General features: G+C 38.5%; 1 protein-coding gene across 9 annotated transcripts; it reads left to right on the top strand.

Annotated features, from left to right (window-relative positions):
• The first annotated feature begins 79 nt into the window (after positions 1-79).
• Positions 80-22,371, top strand: SLITRK5 (SLIT and NTRK like family member 5). 9 transcript variants are annotated; one of them, XM_068929197.1, is made up of 4 exons: positions 111-144; positions 773-824; positions 2,148-2,353; positions 3,346-22,371. In XM_068929197.1, exon 4 carries the CDS (start codon positions 3,354-3,356, stop codon positions 6,267-6,269), a length of 2,916 nt encoding a protein of 971 aa, XP_068785298.1. In that variant the 5' UTR covers positions 111-144; positions 773-824; positions 2,148-2,353; positions 3,346-3,353; the 3' UTR covers positions 6,270-22,371. The 9 variants fall into 9 exon arrangements, with proteins under 9 accessions (XP_068785306.1, XP_068785327.1, XP_068785298.1 ...); XM_068929165.1 differs by having other exon boundaries at positions 1,528-2,353; XM_068929181.1 differs by lacking the exon at positions 111-144 and adding an exon at positions 1,528-1,595 and having other exon boundaries at positions 559-824.
• Positions 22,372-22,984: the final 613 nt, after the last annotated feature.

Raw genomic sequence — 22,984 nt, 5'->3', positions numbered from 1 at the left:
GCGCGCCGCGGCCCGCCGGCCGTTGGCTGCGGCCGTTGGCTGCGGCCGCGGGGGCCCGGCCTGAGGGGGGGCGGGGGGGGAGGGGGGGCGCGGGGCGGCGGCGGCTGCTGAGCGCCGAGAAAGTTGACCTGTGCCGCGGAAAGTGTGAGTACAGCCGCGCGGGGGGGGGTGGGGGGGAGGTGTTGGTGTGTGGGGGTGTGTGTGCCTGTGTGTGCGTGACGGGGGCAGGAGCGGTTGTATCGGCATGCGTGTGCGTGCGTGTGGCGCCGTGCGGAGGGAGCGCCGGGCTAGCTCCGCACTGTCAGCCGGCGGCACCGGCCGAGGCAGCGCCCGGCCCACGGCCGTGGGGGGCTGCCCCCGCGCCCCTCCCCCCCCTTCCCGCACACCCCACCCGCCCCGCCCGCCGCCCGCTCCGGCCGTGGGGAGCGCGCTGCGCGCTCCGCCGGCCGCCCCCGCCCCCCCCCCCCACCCTTTCCCCGCCGCGCGGGCGCGCGCCCGCTGTGAGCGCGTGCGGGGCGCGCGCGCCCGCGGCCGCCGGGGCGCGCGGGGCTCCGTGTGTGCGTGTGTCTCTGTGTGTGTGTGTGTGTGTGTATGTGTGTGTGTGTTCGTGCGTGCGTGTGTCTGTGTGTGTGTGTGTGTGTGTATGCGCGCCCCTGTGCGAGCGCTGGTGTCTCGGCGCCGCCTGCGTGCGGGGTGCTGTTTGTGTGCGTTTCTCGGCAAACCTCCCCAACTGCAATACTCGCCTCCCTTTCCGCCTCCGCGCACCGAATAGGCAGCTTTACGGGTTTGCCACAATGCTGGGGCCCTGGAGATTTTCGGGCGAAGTAAGTACCGGGGTTGACTTTTCTCGTGCTCTCTCTTTTCTTCCTTCCTTCCTTTCTTCCTTCCTCCCCCCTCCCGCCCCTTCCCCGCCGGGTTTTTTCCTTGCTGTTGCTTTCCAGCCCCCAACCCCTCCCCCGCTCCCCCCTTCCCCCTCCCCTTGGAAATCCATTTCTCCCAACTCTGGGTGCTGCTCAGTTGGGTGGCAGTGTCCGGCTGGGGCTACTTGCTTGCTGCTGCTGTCGGCGGTACTGAAAGCTGCTTCGAGCCGGATATGCAGTGCGGTAATCTAAGGGTTGAACTCTTTGGGGAAAAAAAAACAACAAACACACACACACACACACACACACACACACACATGCAAGAAAAATCCCAATGCAACCTCGCTCCGCATCTCCCCCTTCCCCTCTTTCCCCCCCCCCCATAAGAACCTCTGTAGGGAGCTGGCGAACAGCAGCACACAGTCATCACAGAGGGGTTTCCAGGGCGGGATTGCAACCTTGCATATAGCCAGCTACAACTTTATTTTCTGTATTACTCCCATCCCCCTTATTTTTTTTTTTTTTCCCAGGGAAAGGGAGGAAGGAGGAGGGAGGGATGGTTGCATTTTTCTCCTTTACTAATCATAATTGAATCAAAGTTGTAAAATGCCTGGGAGTTTAACACTGACCGGGTGGGTTTTCAACGGCTTTTTTTTTTCCTCCGAAGAACTGTCGGTTAATGGATGAATGGATCTGATCGAGCTGAGAAAGAATATGCTAGATACATGCCTTTGAGTAAGATTTCTGCTGCTTTTATGCAGTGAAGCCTTTTGCTTTGAGTAATTCCGATCCAGTTGACGTCTGGTGAGAATTAGAGAGAGATTCGCCGAGACTTCCAATTTCTTGCTGCATGACTGCCTTTGCTGCAAGTGCTAGATTTGCAGCCTTGAACCTGATGCCACAGGAGATGTCTTGCAGTACAGAGACTTGCCGTTTTTTAGGATATGTTCCTCCAAACCAGAGTTGTGGCATGAGGACTGGAGCTCTGAGGTGGACGATAGAAAATGCAAGCCTGCCCCAGGAACCCAGCATTTAAGCCCGAATGATTTATTAGTCTTCCCCTACTGACACCCAGAATGCATATATTTTCCCTATTCATGTTGCTTTTAGACTAGTAGAAGTAGAAGAAAACCACAAGGAGTCAGAAAGACTGCAAGGAGGAATGGAAATTGGATTTGTTTCCAGCTAGATGAAATTTGGGTATTAAATCACTGACGTAGGTCAATGGTAGGGTTTCCCCCCATCCCCGTTGGCTTTTAATGAGCCTGGGTGTCTTCTCCCCTAAAGGATGAAGAGCACTGACAGCCATCGCTGCTTATAATCAGTTACTCTGATGCTTGGAGTATTGGCGATGAGATATTTCCATGAGACCTATTTAGATCTCTCTACTTCTACGAGGCTAGTTTTACAGAACGTTGGGAATAAACGGTATGTCAGATATGGCTGAGACTGCGAAGATGATCCGCATGTTTTACATTTTTCACAAATTTTGGGTGAGTGGTTCAAACCTTCCCTTCAAGTGTGAGAATGTGTGTGCCTGTGTGTGTGTGTGTGTAAGAACTGAAGACCTCTGCTTTGATAGTGAGCTCTGCTACATTGTACATAACTCATTCTGGGAATGATAAAATCAATTAAGATGATTTACTTGTATAAAGATATAAAATTCCTCTCACTGAATAGAGCTATTAAGTGTATTGAAGTAGGATGTGCATGTATTTAATTTCCTTACTGAATAATACCACCACAAAAGTCCTCTACAGTGTGTGGGTGTGTGGGTGTGTGCCTGTTTGCCTGTGTGCATGTGTGCTTCGTATATGCATATATATGTGTGTGTGTGTATATATATATGTATATAATGTGTTCTAAGACACAGATGATTTGGAGAATCTCTCAGTATTCTCTCTGTTGAATTAAACTGCAATTTTCAGCACTGAGCATTTTTCTTTGGATTCCTACTGTGGCATTTCCATCAGTGGTTAAAAATCAAGGTAGCGCTTTGGCTCTGTGAAAATAGGGAAAGACCTTAGTGCGCTGTTCACTGAGGAGGTTCTGAAGGGAAGGGGGAGCTGGGTAATAGGGGAGGTGGGAAACCTCGTAAAATGGTGCTTCTTTTCTCTTAAATTAGAACCGTGAAACTGAACTGACAGCCATTTTATGTATATTTATGGGGCTGGTTGTGAAAAAGAAATCCAATAAAACATTGAAATGTACCACATATGAATAGAACCAGAATAGTTTCTCTTGTGGCCTCACGTTTTTAAACAGCACAGGCATTTAACTCACTAGGAGATGCCCATCAACCTTTTAATCAATGCATGTCGTCCAGTTTTCAGAAGTGTGGGAATTAGAAGTGACAGGAGTTTTCTTTGTTTGATTAACAATCCGATTGCTACCCCACTAAAGATATTTATAAACTTTGTGTCCGTTTTAAATTTTACAGTGTTATGCTATTTTGTTACTTTCTTTTTTCTTCTTGCCCCTACAGGAAATAAAATGTACGCTTGCTGCTCTACAGTAACTTTGGAACAGGACCTCAACAAAAAAATGCATATCTGGATGCTGCAGACGATCGCGTTTGCTTTAACATCGCTAGTCCTTTCGTGGGCAGAAAGCATCGAGTATTATGGGGAAATCTGTGATAATGCGTGTCCTTGTGAGGAGAAGGACAGTATCTTAACAGTGAGCTGTGAAAACAGAGGGATCATCAGCCTTTTTGAGATTAGTCCACCGAGGTTCCCTGTGTACCACCTCTTGTTGTCGGGGAACCTTTTGAACAGGCTGTACCCTAACCAGTTTGTCAATTACACCGGGGCTTCGATTTTGCACCTAGGGAGCAACGACATACAAGACATCGAAACGGGGGCCTTTCATGGTCTGAGAGGTTTAAGGAGGCTGCACCTGAACAACAACAAGCTGGAACTTTTACGGGATGACACTTTCCTTGGGCTAGAGAGTTTGGAGTATCTACAAGTCGATTATAATTATATTAGTGTCATTGAACCCAATGCCTTCAGCAAACTGCATTTGCTGCAGGTACTGATTCTCAATGATAACCTCCTCTCCAGTTTGCCCAACAACCTTTTCCGTTTTGTGCCCTTAACTCACCTGGACTTGAGGGGTAACCGGCTGAAGCTGTTGCCCTATGTGGGCCTTTTGCAGCACATGGATAAAGTAGTGGAGCTGCAGCTGGAGGAAAACCCCTGGAATTGCTCTTGCGAGTTGATTGCTCTAAAGGATTGGCTGGACAGTATCTCCTACTCTGCTCTGGTGGGAGATGTGGTTTGTGAGACCCCTTTCCGCTTACATGGTCGAGACTTAGATGAGGTCTCCAAGCAGGAGCTTTGCCCCAGGAGACTCATCTCGGATTATGAAATGAGACCACAAACACCGCTGAGCACCACTGGGTATTTCCACACTACCCCCGCCTCAGTGAACTCTGTGGCCACTTCTTCTTCAGCTGTTTACAAATCCCCTTTGAAACCCCCTAAGGGGACCCGCCAACCCAACAAGACCAGGGTGCGTCCCACCTCCCGCCTGCCCTCAAAAGACCTGGGATACAGCAACTACGGCCCCAGCATCGCCTACCAGACCAAATCCCCGGTGCCTTTGGAGTGCCCCACTGCCTGCACTTGCAACTTGCAGATTTCTGACCTGGGTCTCAACGTCAACTGTCAGGAGAGGAAGATTGAGAGCATATCCGAACTGCAGCCCAAACCCTATAATCCTAAGAAGATGTATCTGACAGAAAACTACATCGCTCTAGTGCGCAGGGCAGATTTTGTGGATGCCACTGGGCTGGATTTGCTGCATCTGGGCAATAATCGTATCTCAGTTATTCAGGATCGGGCTTTTGGGGATTTAACTAACTTGCGAAGACTGTATCTGAATGGGAACCGGATTGAGAAGCTGAGCCCAGAGCTGTTCTATGGGCTGCAGAGCCTGCAGTACCTCTTCCTGCAGTACAATGTTATCCGGGAGATAGAGGCAGGCACCTTTGAACCCGTTCCTAACCTCCAGCTCTTGTTTTTGAACAACAATCTGCTGAGATCTTTGCCCGGGAACATTTTTTCCGGTCTGTCTCTCTACAGGCTGAGCCTGCGCAGCAACCACTTCTCCTACCTGCCGGTGAGCGGGGTACTGGACCAGCTGAAATCCCTGTTGCAGATCGACCTGCACGAGAACCCCTGGGACTGCACCTGCGATGTGGTGGGCATGAAGCTGTGGCTGGAGCAGCTCAACACCGGCGTCCTGGTGGACCAGGTCATCTGCGAGTCCCCCAAGAAGTTCGCCCAGAGCGATATGCGGGCGGTGCGGACGGAGCTGCTGTGCCCCGACTACTCGGACATCGTCGTCTCCACGCCCACGCCGTCCTCCGGCCCGCTCCCGGCCCGGACCACCCCCGCCTCCACCACCGTGCGCCTCAACGGCACGGCGGCGGCGGGCGGCGCGGCGCCCGCGGGCGGCGGCGGCGGCGGCGGCGGCGGCGGCGGCGGCGGCGGCGGCGGCGGCGGCGGCTCCTCCGTGCCGCTCTCGGTGCTGATCCTCAGCCTGCTGCTGGTCTTCATCATGTCCGTCTTCGTGGCGGCGGGGCTCTTCGTCCTGGTGATGAAGCGGCGCAAGAAGGGCCAGGGCGACCACGCCAGCGCCAACAACTCCGACGTGAGCTCCTTCAACATGCAGTACAGCGTCTATAGCGGCGGCGGCCACCACCACCACCACCACCACCCGCACCACCAGCAGCACCAGCAGCACCGAGGCGGCGGCGGAGGCGGCGGCGGGGCGGCGCTGCCCAAAGTGAAGACCCCCGCCGGCCACGTGTACGAGTACATCCCGCACCCCCTCGGCCACATGTGCAAAAACCCCATCTACCGCTCGCGGGAGGGCAACGCGGGAGAGGATTACAAAGACCTCCACGAGCTCAAGGTCACCTACAGCAGCCACCCCTTGCAGCCGGCGGGGGGGCCGCCCCCGCCGCCGCCGCCGCCGCCGCCGCCCGGCGGGGAGGATGCGACCCTGCGCAGCCCCGCGTACAGCGTGAGCACCATCGAGCCCCGGGAGGAGCTGCTCTCCCCGGTGCAAGACGCCGATCGCTTTTACAGGGGCATTGTGGAGCCCGACAAACACTCCTCGTCCTCCACGCTGGGCACCCCCGGCTCTACCCTTCCCGACTACCCCAAGCTCCCCGCCGCTTACACCTACTCCCCCAACTATGACCTTAGGCGTCCCCACCAGTACTTGCACCCGGGGCCGGGGGACGGCAGGCTCCGGGAGACGGTGCTCTACAACCCCCCGAGTACTGTCTATGTAGAGCCCAACAGGAACGAGTACCTGGAGCTAAAAGCAAAACTAAACGCAGAGCCGGACTACCTCGAAGTGCTGGAAAAACAGACCACATTCAGCCAGTTCTGAGAAACATCCCTCTCCACCCTCCCCAACAACTCCAGCAGCTCCTTCTCTAGAGTATTTGTATTTAACAACCACACGCAAAACAAAGAAACACAAATGCTGACCTCCACCCCCCCCGTCCCCCCTCCCCCCCCCACTTTAATTCGTTTTGTTGTAGGGTGAAGTGCCTTGGCACAGGATTTTTCAGCTTCGGGCAATGATTCAGAAATGGTGTGCTATTTCTTTTATTTTCTTTTCATGTTTTTTTTTTTCTTTTCCTGTGTTTGTAAGTAAGAAACCACCTATTGTGTAAACGGGGCGCAACACTTGCATTATGTGTGTGCTGGTGTGTGCTTGGGGAAGGTGGCAGGAGGGTCTTGTCAAGTCGTATTGTTCAGGTTGCAAGTACAAAAGTCGTGGTCACCTTTCTTTGGAGAGACATTGTTTAATTTTATTTTCATTCTTGTTGAAGAGTACAGCGCACATTTTCCCCTTTTAGCCATGGGTGAATCTAAATGGCTTTTCTGGAGAGATTAGCACACCCCGACTTTAATACAAGGTTTCCTTTTTTTAAGGATGTGTTTGTATGCTTTCTGGACTTTTGAATTAAAAAATATATTATGATCTTTAAAAGGATCACCGTAGATGTGGACAAATCATTAAAGAGTGCAGAGATATATGATCCATAACTGGTTAGTGAAAATAACTTATTGATGAAATATAAAAAATATTTTATTGTAGCACCTATTTTTATATGCACATTAGCATTTCTCTTTCCGTCACTATTTTAGGGCCTAATCCTACAAATTCTTACTCACTTGAGAATCTTTACTCATGAAAGAAGTCCCAACTTAGGCCTTCATCCTGCAGGCACTTAAGCACATGAACAACTTCACTCATGAACAACTTTACTTGTGTGTAGTCTCCATAGACTCACTCACTGAGCAAAGTTAGTCAAATGCCCAAAAAACTGTAGTAGAGTAAAGGATACAGAACTATTCTTACAAGTAAAATTCCTGGGAAGTTTAAGTGTTTTTTTCTTTTTTCAGGATGGGGTCCAGAGTCTGTGGGTTGCTCAGAAGAGTTGCACTACATTCAGAGCTTTTTTTCCAAAGCTGATGCAGTATTGAGGAACCTTTTAAATCATTACAGTTAACAACAGTTATGACCAAATCTTAATAGACAATCTAATACATATAATCTGGTTATAATAGAAAGAAATATGCTTCTCTCTTTAAAAATGTACCTTTCAGCAACCTCCTGCTAGGGCACATGGTTGGGCGAACTAGTGAGGGACATGTAGAAGTCATTCATTCTAGCAGGAAAAACAAATGTTTTCATTTTGGTTTGTTGGTTCTCCCTCTTTTTTTTTTTTTTAATTTTTATTACTCAACCAAAATATAATGATTTGACAACTGTGTAGCCAGTTTCTGATTGTTTAGTCAAGTACAATTGCACTTGTACAGATCCATGTGTTTACTGGCACCTTGAAAGACCAAATGATGGACTGTACACATCTATATACAATGTCTTTACCCCTTTGGGCAGCAGGCAATGGCAAGAATATTCATAAACACAGCATCACTGTAAGATGGGACAACTGATGTCTCATATGTATCCCCACACATGTGATTTTTTTAATAGTTTCTGAATAAACAGTTGATTAATATTTCAAATGTAAGAACATGAAGTAATGAGTATCTGAAGTTTAAAATTTCTTGCTAGAATCATCTGTTTGTATGTCGAATTCTCCTTACTAGCAATCATGCCTGATCAGAAAGACCAAACAATTTTAAGCATAACACATGTTCTTTATTTTTAAAACACAATAGACTGTAATTAGCAGCATATATAACATGGGTTAGAGAGCGATACATAGGTATGTTTCTCACCAACATGTTTAATAGGATAGTTTTATATTTACATTTTATTTTCTTTCTAAAGTATTCTTTAATATATGGAACAGGGTAAGTGATATTTCACATGAGTTTTTGTCTTTCTTCATTAGGTTATCATGTTTGGAATTGTTTGCACTGTTACTGACAAGTACATCTTTTTATTGCGAAAGGGCTCTGTTCTGTTCTGCTTTTCCTATTCACCTACAATATGCACCTCCCCACCCCCCCTTTAAAAAGAAAAGCTCTGTAACTTGGTCTGTTGGAATTCAAGATAAATGTCTTGTCAACATGTGTTCTTCCCTCTATGCCACCCACAGCAAGCTAAAGCAAAAACAAAAAAAAATACATGACTATATTTAGCTTGGACAGTTTAGTAAGTGAACTGTTATTTAGATTTGAAATGCAAATATAAGAAGTGCATTTTTGTCACCAAAGAAACAACACATGGCTATTCTGGGTACTGCTCTTGATCTGCTGCAGACTTCTTACTGACCCTAGTGAGAGACGTGAGTGTTGCTGATTCAGGTGCTGTTCTAGAGCCCTTATTTTGAATTACCTCCCATCTAACCACTGAAAACAATGGCCTGGTTCTCCTTTCATTTAAACTTGGTATAGGGACACTGTTGTTAAATGGGTATAAGTAAGAAAATTTTCAGCCTCACTGGTTTTGTCGCTCACTAGGAGAATGGCTTACTCCGTAAGGTTTGGATGAGAAGGTCCTACAAACAGTGTATGTTCTTTCACATAATATATATATATTTCTCTGTAATTCTAAACTTCTCATAGACAGGAGTTTGCACTGGTTTCAATAGAAATATAGGATTAGGTCCTTAATGTGAAAGGTACATTTTACATGGCATTCTGCCACAAAGAGGCAGCATCCACAAATGAGTAAATGAACAGGAATGGCTTGAATTTATAAGAAATAGCTGCTAGAAATGCTTCAGCAGTCTGTTTATGCTCACACGCTGATGCTGCCATTTCTGAGGCCAGTAGTTTTGCTGCCTCCATGTTTTCTACACGCACTTGATAATTGGTACTGATAATTTTTGCTAAGGATCTGCACTAAAATAGGAACAATTAATTTAAAACCTTTCAGCTTCTCATCATCAGTAGGAAAAAAAATTATCAGTTCCACTGTTGGAGAAAAAAAAAAGTAAATGGCATCAATTACCTTCAGAAAGTGCATTCTTTAAGAGGAATCCTTAAAAGAGGGTACAAAGTGCAAAATAATATTGTTTAGCCCATAATTATCCTGAATCACACAAACACACCTGAAAGGGCTATTTGTGAATGAAGATTTTAATGGAAGTAGGATTTCCCACTCAGTGGCTACAATGATATATTATCTGTGGAAAATTACAGTATGAAAATGTAAATGGGAATGTCAAATGAGAAAGGGAGATGTGCTTCTGATTTGAAAACACAAGATAATTTGTTTAAAGAAAAAAATTTATAAAAATATGACCTCTATTTTGTTAGCAAGATCAGTGAAACCTTCTACATGATGATCTGCTGAGTTAGTGCTGACCAAAGGGGTAAAAATGTCAAACAAAAAAATCACTGTTTTAGGAATTCTAAACATTATTTTAGCTTGTGGGTCATTGGGCTGATTTCTTTTTTCTCTGATTTTTTTAGTCTTTTGACAGGTAATATTAAGCTTACTGAAAGACCTGTATGGCCTCACATTTTCTTTCAAAAGTACAAGAAATTCTGTGATAAAAGAGGAAACAAGGTAGAAGAGAATCCTAGTTTCTCAATGTAACTACTAGAAACAAAACACGGATTGTGATAATATACAGCATTTTATTCTTAACAAGGCAAAGAAATATTTGAACTTTTTTTTTATTTTCTTTATCCAGTATTATGTCAACTATATAATGAATTTAATTTCCTAAATACTAAAGGGTGAGTTTAGGTGTGACTTCTTTCTTTTCACTTTCTAAAATTTTCCTTCCTTCCTTGCTTCCTTCTTCCTTCCTTCCTTCTTTGCTTCTTTCATCCCTCTTGTCTTTCCTTCCCTTTTGTCCTTCCCTTTGTCCTTTCCCTTGTCCTTTCCCTTTTCCTTTCCCTCTCCCTTTCTTCTGCTCTAGTTTTTTATGTTATATACTTTACTCCTGTAGTCTTTGATAAAATGTGCGGAGCTTCACTTGGCTAATCCCAGAAGATATCCCTGTAATTTACAGACGTTCTTATAGATTACTGGAAACACCAAACATTGTGTCAGTGCTATCATCGATTAAAAATCTGACATAAAAGCAGTTTCCACTTGTATACTCCTACAGCCAAAATTCTGACACTTTTTTTTTACACTGACCTCCCATTATTTTAATGGTCACTTAAGCTTATAAAAACAAGCTTAACACATACAGTTGATTCTCTGTGCTGCAGTGTTTCATTTCTGCATGTTCTCCTATGTTTTAATTTTTTTTTCCTATAACATATAGCTAACTCTCAGCAGTATTCTTTTTAGGAATACATGTTAGAGATGGAGGTACCTTTTCTCATATCAAATAATGATTTAATTGTTAATCTGACAAAATGAATGCTAAAATACTATTAAAAATGAGCCTATGACCCGTAGAAAACACATCTTAGAAAATAAGTTTTAAAAAAGTAGTAATAGCTAATAATGGCTGTGGGTAAAATATGAAGGTAACATCTTGGTTCTGGAGCTAAACTGTCTGACCAGGCTTCTCACAGGAACTTGAAAGGAGTTTCCTTAATGCATATGGTTCCCTCTCAGGGACATAATCCATTGAGATACTACACCTTGGAAGGATCTGACATGATGACAGGGTAAACAAGAACATTTTCATTCATAGACAGTGGGTTCTTTGTATTGCTCAGTGTCTTTGGAAAGACTGCATGGCCCTTCTTTTGGGTAAAGATTGGCACACTGACACACAGAGTCTCCAAAGCAGCCTCTAGAGAAGGGGCCAAAATCTTTGATTGTCTCATGCAGATTGTAGAACATTATTTGCTCTACTGGCATTAAACAAGAAATTGAAATGGAGAGAGAAGAGAGCGAATGAAAAACACAATTTCCATAGCTGTCAGTTTTCAAATGGTCTTCATATTTGTTTTGATTATTTGATCGTAGGGAATTTGTACCTCCTTTCCGCAGCATCCATTTTCTCTGCAAAATGTGGAAGCTCAAGCTAAAGAGTGATACTGGGATGGAGAAGTAGACAAGTGAGATGGTTCTTCGGGAGGAAGGGGCAGAAGGGCTGCACTCTGAACAGGGTGGCCTTACTGCTTGTTCATTTCTGTAATTTCCCTACCCTTCCTAAAAGCTTTGCAATGTGCTTTGATGAAGTGAGAGCACATAAAACTCCTTGCACTCCGGTAGTACTGTCCTGTGGATTTGTGTTTATCCATCTATGTATAAATACTATCCTAATATAAATACCACATATCTTTACAAATTTATCACTTTATTTTCATTATTCAGCTACGTTTCAAAGTACTTAGTAGTGTAATAATATTCCAGAAATACTATGCACAGCTATGTTTTAGAATAACTGTTTATTCTTAAAACACTGAAAAGAACAGTGTTAGAAAACAGAAAGAAATACATTTAGGTCCTAGGAACCAGAGGCATTTAATTAATTGAATATCCAAAGAAATAAAGTGTAATGAAGTTTGTAATTAAATGTTCATCAAATTAACTATTTAACTTACAGATAATGGGACACATTCTGCTTTTAGTTGTGTAAGTATGAAACCGTAATCCACAGACTTAAGGAAATTACAAAAGATTTATTCTAGTCTTATGAGTTTGCCCTTATATCACTTAAATAAGCCATTCTATCAGCATTACTGTTTTGTAAAGGGAGAAATCTGAATACGGTAATGATAAACATTTGTTCTGCTATGTACCCCAAAAATGAGTTACATATATTTCCAATCTGTTGGCATATTAAATGAACATTAATTTAATATAGCACTTTAAAATTTAGCTTGGGACTGTTTTGACCAGACTATGTGGGAAGTTCAGCTGACATCTGCATATACAGATGTGGCCCTTTGGTATGATGGAACATATCAACTGACAACATACTTCTATTTAATTTTGCCGGCTTGGTACTGAAACCTTTAATTAGATAAAATGATTATTGATAAAAATGATTTCCTCTGTGGTGGTTTTGCCATGGAAGATGTCATTACTTTTACTGCTATTTTGCAGCTTCATATTTAGAATATATTTAAATTTGGCAGAAAATTAAAGACCATATTTGAAAAATTTTTCTGTTTGGACACATGATGATTACTGTTGTATATCATGAGGTCCTAGGAGGCCTTTCAAAAAAAAAAAAAACTAGATTGAGGTGAAATAAAGAGTTGAAATAATAATGGTCTAGTTCAATATGTCATGTAATAAAACATTTTCTTCTCATAACTTCAACATTATACTGGATTTTGTGAACATCAGATTATCAACATATCCTGATAATTTTCTATCAATACCGTAGCAAAAAGTTTACTGGGTAAGGAGATAAAGTGTTAGATTGCTGTTGTCAGAAACATAATATCACCTTTAATCAAAAATGTATTTAGATGTAAGTATTGACTAAGTTAGATTCTTAAAGTAACGCCTGAAAGGTTACAGCCTCGTACAGTTCTCTAATTGAGGAAAACAGAGTTTAATTCAGAGGTAGATATTTTTTTACTTTTTTACCACCTGTATTTTTAAAAGTGAATGTACATACATATATATATACATACATATACATACATATACATATATAAAAGCGAATATACATACATGTATATGCATGTATGCACGTATACATGCATATATATATATATATATATTTTCTTTCTTTAGGTAACATTGTCTGTATTGTGATGCCGAATATTTCCATGTGTGTTTTGAAAGCTCTTAGGCCTGGAATGTGGCATGGGGTAGGCTGCTATTTCTACACAGAGTCACAGAAAAGTCACCCCAGCCCTGCAAGACTTTGATTTGTCTAATATATTAATATAAATGTAAGTTTTGGGTGTCTAGGGACAAAGGATCAGGCCCAAAGCCAGCTGGCAACTTACTGAATGTAGTTTGGGTGCAATAATATTCCTGCATCTTGAAATTTTACTCTTCATATTTGAAATAGTATCCTATAACATGAATGGCCTGAATTTAACTTTGCTGTAATTTCTTTAAGATATAGCAATTAATTTGCTTAATCAAATGAAGAAATAAACACATACCAAATGTATTTATGAAAATCAAGCTAGTCATTACAAAGCTCTCAATATTAGATATCTGAATTTAGCGGAAAATAAATAATTCAGGACTGTATTTAATTGTGTAGTAACTGCTGCAAGATAAAGACTGATCTCTTTGTAAATGCTGATCTTAGGTGAAATACTCAGTTTTTCAGTCACAACTACAGTAAAGCTGGTGGTCTTAATGGTAATTGCTCTCTACTGAAATTAAAGCAGGTTTGTTCACCGTAATGTTACTCTTTAGCTGTGATGCAGTTTTCTCATTGTAGATGCTGTTTTCAAACTTAAAAAAATTAGAAATTATAAACATTTGTAGGTTGGTGACATATTTAGTTTAGTTACTGACATAGTTGCACAACTATGTCAGTACATTTATCCACAATTTATTTATAATCCAATTTTAAATATTTTTCTCATAGTTTTTTAAATCATTCATAAAACTATTTATCAGTGATATAAAGATGTGGTTACATGATCTTAAGCATAGTTACATTGAAGTACTGTACATTCAGTTAGATTTTATCTGATAATATATAGCAAAACCAGGCATATAGGATACAGTATCATTCACATTAAGCTCAACATTCTAGAATATATACAATTCTCTGTTTTTAAATTTGTAAGAAACACCTATACGAAGATTAAAGAACTTGAACCATATACTTTCAAAGAACAAATATTCTGCTGATTTTTTTCTTCCGAAGTACAAATATCTTGCTTTAGTGAGGACGAAAAGTGCATCAAAGGAAAAAATGACTAATCAGTGTATCTGATGTTTTGAAAATTATCCTATTGATTTCCTTTTTTTGAAAGTATTGAATAGTTTGTCTTATGTTTTTTGTTTCTTTCTGCAATATTATAGACTGTATATCAGGTTATATTGCATAGGGAAAATATATGCTGAAAAGATGTTTCAAATAGCACCTCAATCAGTTAAAACTTCAGGTGATTCTAAAGTTTATTTTTTTTCTTCACTGGTTAAATTACTCATAGCCTTTTTTGAGTGGATATTTTTAGTCTGTTTCCATCCAAAATTAGTGTGCAATGTAGTCAATACTGGTTGTGGCAACAGTTTACAAATATTATAGATTGATGGCTTCATAGAGATTACAATATTCTAGGTATATAAATTAGAGGTAATAGTTGTGCATTTTCTATTTTAATTTTCTGTTTTCTTGTCTTATTCCCTTTTCTTAAACACTATTTTGAATCAAACTGATCACCTTTGTTTTGTAGTATACTTTTTATTTTCTTTTGTGCATGGAGCCCAGTTCTCCACAGAAGCTAATGTTCTTAAGTATGTATATTTTATTTTAAAGAAATATATTGTACTTTTTATATTGATATTGATTTTCTAATCAGAATTACATGATCTACTTTTTCACCTTCCTACTGCTTTTTACACTCTTATGAAGAGGCTCAAGAGTTTACCTGTGTAGCTCTAATAGCTAGAGTAGGACCTTAAGCAAAATCGTTGTCAAAGTCGATGGAAATTAAGTTTTAGGTATTGTTTCAGATAGAGAATTTTTTGTAAATTCTATCTATAGCATAAGTGCTGTAAATCTGTAACATGCATACATACATATACATATATAATTATCCTTGTAATATTTTTAATATGTATTTATATGTATGTATGTATAGGGCACCAATGCAGAATGAAGCCTTTTTTTTGATTCATTTTGTCTCTAAAAGAGTAACTGTCTCACAAACAGGTAATACTTATATAGGGGATTTTTTCAGCACAGTAACTAACGTGGTATAATGAACTCCTATTGACAGTTTTCAACAAGGTCTGAAATGTTTCTTTATACCTTTTTGACACAGCAGGTAATAGCTGCTAACAAAATACGTGCTGATGTACCATAACATGAACAGTAAAATCTGTTGGGTTTATTGCACAATATATTACTTAAAGTTTAAAACTGTAGAAGTCTACTGATGTGTATCATACTAACTTGTATATCAAATCTTCTTTAACAAATCCATTAATTTTTTTTTCTAAAGAATAAGAAGTTGCTACTCTTTTGAGAAAAGTTGTTTCTATAAATACAACAAATCACTGAAATAATGATTCTAAATTCATCAATTTTTAGAAGTTGAATGAATTTAGTATGAATAATAATTTTTCATCCATATGTGAGTTTATATTCTGAATTTAATTACAGAATAGTTTCTGTAGTTAAATATTTCTTAAGATTTCTCTGATTACATAGAATTTTTTGTTAGATTTGGTCTTAGGATCAGAGGTTTAATTATGGAGATAAATGACATCCTCTCATCATTTTCACTCCATAATATTTATCTTAGGAGTTTTTGTCCAAATGAATAGGATTTCTTTTTTAAAGCTACAATATGTATTTATTTTATCGCATTTCCTATCTGAATATTTGAGAATTAGTTATTGCTGTACTTAATCATCCAGTGAAATATCAAAAGTTCCCAGTTCTGTCCTGATCAATATTATGTAATTTCAACTTACAGGAACATAAGGAAAGTATTTTTCTCTTATGTTTGTTTTGTACTCAGTTGCCCTTACCTCCTGGTCTATATGTTGATGCAAGGCCTTACACATGATCACTTAATGATTAAAGCTCGATATTACTTCACAACTCTAATGGAAAGATAATTTAACACAGGAATGAAGATAAAAAAGCTCAGAGACAGGTTTTAACTTTTTGACTATGTATACGTGTGAATAATTTGATTGATAAAAGTAATCTCATCAAATTAGTGCCATTTTTGTGTAACAACTTTAGTGTTTAGAAAATAGAACTTCAGATATGTGTCTGACATACAGACTTCAGTCCCTCCTTTAGTCTGAGTTCTGGTTTGCTTGACTGGGAATTAAGTGTTCCTGAAGACACTAGGATAATAATTATTGTGACTAAAGTCTTTTCTTCCTCTAAAAAGGGGGCAAAAACTCAATATAACTTTGTCTGTACTAATTTAGACAATATGCAATTAGGTTTGTGTACCAAACAGAGAACATTATAGCATCCTGAAATGTTCAGAAAAGCTGAGAGAGCTTGAATTCTAATACTGGTCCAATTTCTTCAAGGATTACCTTTTTGTTTGTTTTGTTTTATTTTTCTTACTATTTATTGAATGTTACTAGCTTGAAACAGTCACTTATAATAATGCTTAAGCCTGATGACAATAAGGTGCTATGAGGGTTAATGAATATTTTTATCTACTTAGAGATTTGAACTGTAAAGCCATATATGAAATATAAGCAGCTATAGGTTCTGAATTTCTTCATTTAGGCTTTGCTTCTAACAAAGTTATTTAGATATTTTGTTTGAATAAGGACTGCAGGTTTTGAATGAAATATAAAGATGTTTCATAGCTATCTTCCAAAGGATTCAGTAAGAATTGTTGTTGTTGAAGTCTGAAAAATCCGATCGTATTTATTTTTGAGACTAACTGCATTTTTAGGAGGGGAGTGAACAACTGGCTAATATCTTTATACCTCTCTGTGTTAGAAGCAGTTGAATGCCATACTGATGAAAAAGGAACCCTTTTTTAGAGAATTCATGTTTTGGGAATATTGTCAACTTATATTTACCGCTGCATTTTAAATATATAAAAGATAAATGTTGTCAAAACTATTTCTTAACATTGAGAAGAAAGAAGGTATTTACAAGGCAGAGAATCTGAAAGCAAGGATTGTTGTTAATAGAAGTGAAAATGATATGATTTTATTTTCATTGTTCAGATCGACTGATGCAAAAGTAAAAACCTTTAGCATGCACATTACTGAATATGTAGAATATTACAAAATCTTAAACCTGCAAGCATCATTTTAGATATATACAGTTTTTTTATGTTAAAAGAACTGGTTTAACCCTTGCTGTCAGATTCTTACACATAAAGGAGGTTTTAGCTAGAATTAGAGCAGCCTAGTCAGAACACAGGCAGATGTTTTGATCTGATTTTTTATAATTTTAGAAAAATCCATGTGGTGGATTTGGTCTTTTTCATTAGATGTGAATCAAAATTCAAAGCCTGAAATTATGGTATCATAAAATGTTTCAGTGCCTGGACAAATAGTAATTCATCAGCAGCATTAAAATTGCTACAGCAAACTGAAATCTGAAATTAAGATATGGTGTTGTGTGACTATAGGAGATATTTCTGAGAGTGTTTTGTTGACAACTAACTGATTATTATGGCTTGTATTCTTCTAACACCTTTCTTCCCAAAGGATCCCAAAGTGCCTTACAAAATTAGGGCCTGTTCCTGCCCTGATTGAAGTCAATGGGAGCACTGCCAATGGGAACAGCACTGGGCACTTAAGAAGCTAATAAAAGCTACATTCAAACATCACTTCTCCTACCACTGAAATGTGTAACTGTTCAACTTACACAGCAATACTACCCAGTGGTTTAGAGAGGAAGCAAATATTGTCATATCCAGATTGCAAATTTAAAGAAAGAAAATATAATTTTAAGGGGGCACATGGTCCAAATGGTAGGGTTAATATTTCAACTTTTAGTTCAGATTTCTGTTTGAGATTTCATCCAAAACAGATTATTGTAATTTTTTTCAGAATATTTGAATATTAATTCCAGCACTTCTGATCACTTTGATAACCCTTTCATTGTCCAACCATGTTGTATGCATAAATTCTGGAGCTCAGATTTGCATTTTTTGTGCAATAGAACAAAATCATTTCGGAAAAATATAATATGGAAATATAGGAGATCTTCTATAGCTATTGTACCTTTTTGCTGATTACTTTTCAATTGCTGCCTGAGAAAATCTTGGTATTACAATCAGTATTTGGCATATATTTCCATACTCTTTCATTTTACATATTATGCTGTTTGCTGAAATAGGTTGAGGACAGGATTTGATTTTTTATACCTGTCGTGCCAGCTGGAAGCAAGCCTTATGCCATATATTCTGATATTTTTGTTTATTTTTAAAATACAGCCTTTCATATAAAATTCTTCAGCTACAAAAACACTAAGTGGCATGCAGTTGTGAAAAAAAGTGGGATCTAATTCAGATACTTATAATACTGTAAACAAGGCTCAAACTGTTCTCAGCTAATTTTTTTTTTTTCCTCTAGGGAATTATATTGGTGAATGATGAATTAATACAACTATTTCACAGTTTAAAAGTGATTACAATTTAACAAATGAAATGAGGAAAACTGTCAAAATACCATAAAAATTTCTTTGACTTTTGGACTGTTTTGTTTAATTAAATACTTTATGTCTGGACTCAAAATAAGCTGCTCCAAGAGTAACTAAGCATCAGAACAACTTATCTAGTAGTTCATCTGTCACCTGAAGTCATTGAATCAAATGGTATACATAGATGCTGTACATTCAAAGAGAAGTTAGAGATTACTGGACTAGATGAGTTCAACAGTTTCCTTCTGATCTTAAAATAAGTATTTATTAAATCGATTGGCAAAAATCACAGAAGACATAGCTTTGCATTTTTGACATGGCCAAGATCAAACAGAAGATACTCTGTATAGTTCCTTAAAATAAAGTAAAAACTCTGTATACTTTACTAAAAAAATGCATAATCTCATTTTTAAAATAATGTTCTTTTTTTCATGCTGTGCTTAAAATATTGACAGTGTATTTGAATTGCCTTGACTGTCCCAGAACAGAAGGTTAAGAATATAGTTCATAAAAAGAGTTTTCAGAGACATCACAGCATATTGTAGGTATCTACTGTATAGATGCTGCTTTGGTAGCAGTTCTGAAGGTGTTAGAGGAAGGCATCTTGTTAGTAACTTCCTCAGCAGATCTAAGTACCTCCATCTACTAATAACAGAGAGTTTTACAGCCTTTTATAATAGTAAGAACCTAGAAATATAAAAATGGCTGTCTGTGCTGGATGAACAAATGCCTTGTTTTCTCACCTACACTCCTGGCTAGAAAACTCACATCTCTAATGATAATTTCATCCAAGTAAATTAAGACATAACTCTTTCACAAAGCTACAGACAGATAAGGAAAACAGCCACTACAATTAAGACTCTGTTACTTTTATTTTCTTTCATATGTGTTTTTAATAGAATTATTACATTCTTAATACTTTCAGTTATTCTCATGATGTCATAAAAACATTTATAGGTTATATTTTGATGAAAGACATATTAAGATCGATACTGAACCATCTCTTTCACACACACCAAAAAAAAAAGCAAGAAAGAAGTAAATATCCATGTGCTGATGACTCAGACCAGGAGGAATTTATCACTTCAGTCAAAAATAGGATTAGATTTTATCCTTGGGATAGGATTAGTTTGTGATCTCATGGTCACTTAATATGTTTCCTATTATATCTTCCCTACATAAGGCCTGATTTTGCAGTCCTTAATCAGGCAACTCTCTCAAAGAAAGCAGTGCACTTTTGCTTGGCAAAGAAGTTTTCAGTCTGACTTCAAATTATTGGGTTTGTACACAATTATATAATAATAAAAGGGCTAAACAACAGTTAGTCAAAAATATTTAAGAGAAGTTTTATGCCTTTAAGGATCAGGGCCTGACTAATGCAATACTAAGATCATATGCCCCTCTTGTATTAGAAATAAATTAGTTATGGTCAAATTCTGCATTCTTTGCTAATTTCCATCTTGCTCAGCAAAGAATTGTAGGATCTGATCTTTAAAAGCTTTTGTATTGTATTTCTTCACTAATAAATATTTTGTAAGACTTTACTGAGTGCTAGAACCTTTTCCTTTTCATTAATTTCCATTAAACATGTTTTTATTGGCATACCTGTAACCTGCATGAAACACGAATGTTGTATTAGAAAGTGAGGTCAAAATAGCACTTTTCTCTTTTTGGACATGCTCAATATGGAAAACAAAAATCCTAAGAAAGTACTATTTTTCACATGTATTTTAAAATTTTTTAAATAAAAATCTTCCTGACAAACAAAGTATGACTTTGCCTAAAATAAAAACAAAAACAAGCAAACATTCTATTTACCTGGCCTTTATATTTAATTAAAACCTTTCTCAAAAGTCAGAATTGCTCAATATTTGGACTTATATCACCAGTTTTGCCACAGAAATCCCCCCCAAACCTGTCAGTAAACTAATAATTGACCTAAAAATCTTAGAAACAGTTATATTCAACTGGCTTAGCTTATTTACATAATGTATCACTTTGTACTGTTAAGTGTCATTAATACACTGTAGTAATTTACGAATGTGTGATAAAATACAGATTTTAATACACAGTTCTTACATTACTGCAAACTATAAAAATGCACTTTATCAATGCATGGTATTTTTTAGATTTCACAATATATTTTAACTAATTAATAAAGGAGTAATTCATTAAGATTTATCTTAATAGATGTTTAGAAAGCCATACTCGAAAAACATGAGGTCAGGCAACGTTACCTTACAGAATGGTTTTACATGTCTTATTGTCACATTGAATGTACATTTAAAGTGGAGCTTTGTAGCAAAAATAACACTTTCAATGGTTAATATATTGCTGGTATTTAGACTTAATCTTGCATGTGCTGAACCATATCAGTAATTTTACTTTCAGAAGTATTATAATAACACTGAGAACTCCTTATGGGAGTGAAATTGTTCATATGTTTAACTATTTGCAGGACTGAGCCTTCAGTTTTTGATTGATCAATTGGAAAAGTTTCTATTGATTATTCACTGCATCTTTCTGCCTCATAAAATTGGTACTTTTGTCTGACAGCTTCCTACAGCAATGAAAAAATATCTTCACTTTGTATATTATTCTTCAATGAAAGTAAAGAAAACAAATATCAAACAAAAAGAATACCTCATAAATGCAGTGAGGTACTTTACAGAATAATCCAAAGACTATCTTTAGATTGATAGTATTTATATTTGCAATATTAAACATTAGAGATTATCATGAGCATATATATTATATACACAAATTTATAACCATAGACACATGTATATTTCTATGTGTATTTTCTGTTCATATTTATATGGCATCATAGGTATAAATGATATCTATATATGCTTATACATGGATATAAAAGATCTCATGTACTCTAAAGCACATTAGGCCAAAATTATGCAGCAAAGTACCATACTGTACCTGGCAAAGTTTCACTGAATTTTGTGACAATATTAGCTTATTAAATGATGTCACGTAATTTTTATTGTTACTGGTATATATCTGAAAAAAAAAAGTTGGAAATATATAACAAAGACTCTTTTCATTATGACAGAGAAATATTCTTCTTATTATTCCTCTGGTGCTTAGGCACTCGCCAAGAGAAGAGGTTTTTGCAATATGATGTCTCCTGTGGTGCAGTGAGGCATGAAGCAATACGAGAGGTAGCTGGAACTGAAGAATGTCATATGAAGGAAGTCTACATCACAGGAAACATTCACAAGAGGAAGACAGCTATTGTTATGAACTATTAAAGCCAGCAGCAGGATGTTCTTTCTTTCAAGGTTTTAGAATCCCAAGGTGGCATTTCCCTGTATTTCCCTCTGCTGTCTGTCCTCCTGCCTTTGAAAGGAGGTCTGCTGTGTCAGGTAGTTTTCATTATGGTATGTACTGAATCATGAGAGGCCTACCTTTCAGTGTCCTCTCTGTCACCCTTCAATTAAAGATTATACAGGACTGGGCATAAGAGCAGCAAAGAATGACCCTCATGCTTAAAAAACATCACAAACAGGACTAGAGAGAAATGACAAGCAGACAAGCTGAAAAGCTACTGAAATGATTGAAAATAGATATTGTTGAGAGGGAGATGTATGTGTATTTGTATGCCTATGTTTATGGAAGAGATATTAGAGATATCTGCAACTTAGTAAAATTTTAAATTATGTGATAATTAAGATGGCCACCATGGCCTCTCGTTTTAAAAGATGGAAAAGGGAAAGAGGAAAGTTGTGGTAGCAGTAACATTGACTGTTCCTATTCCTATTAGACCAAAAGTTAGTCTTTAGTTACATGCACATAACTCCATTGACTTTAGTGGGCTTGTTTTGGTTAAATGAAAATTTATGTGATTAGCTAGGAGTATAATTTGACTTCTGTATATTTATACATATATAAAAATATATATGTATATCTTTCTATACTGTTTTTTTTTTTTTCCTCCAGGATTGTAATATAATAGTGCCCTAAAGTTTTCATGCTAAGAAGACTTGAAACCTGTGAGGTCTGAGCTGTGCCATCTACAAGTGATTTGTATAATGATTTCCTGTGATACTTAGTATACAAATTGTGGCCTTGGTCCCCCTCCCCCATTTGTTTTATATTGACATCCTTTGACATCACTGCCTGACAGTTACTCTTGATTTAGATCAGTTTAAGTGAAAGAAGACATAGGTTTTTTTATACCTCTTCCAGTGTGTGTTAATCTGCTTTTTGAGGTGAAACACTTCAGAAGAGGGAAGAAATAGGACTGCAAACTGTAACAGAAACAGAAAATGAGATAACAGAAAAAATGAAGGATGGAATGATTAAACTAAAATGCTAAGCACAAAATAAATACCTTTGAATTAGATTTGTATTCTAGATCTAGGTAATCTAATTTGGACTGTGGTCACTTATTTATCATAAAGCATGGATTAAAAGCAAATGACACAAAGGTCACATGTTACAGACAAAGAAATTT

This window comes from Struthio camelus, chromosome 1 (assembly GCF_040807025.1).
Source record: "Struthio camelus isolate bStrCam1 chromosome 1, bStrCam1.hap1, whole genome shotgun sequence".
Classification (NCBI taxonomy): domain Eukaryota; kingdom Metazoa; phylum Chordata; class Aves; order Struthioniformes; family Struthionidae; genus Struthio; species Struthio camelus.
This window is presented reverse-complemented; position numbering and strand designations above follow the sequence as displayed.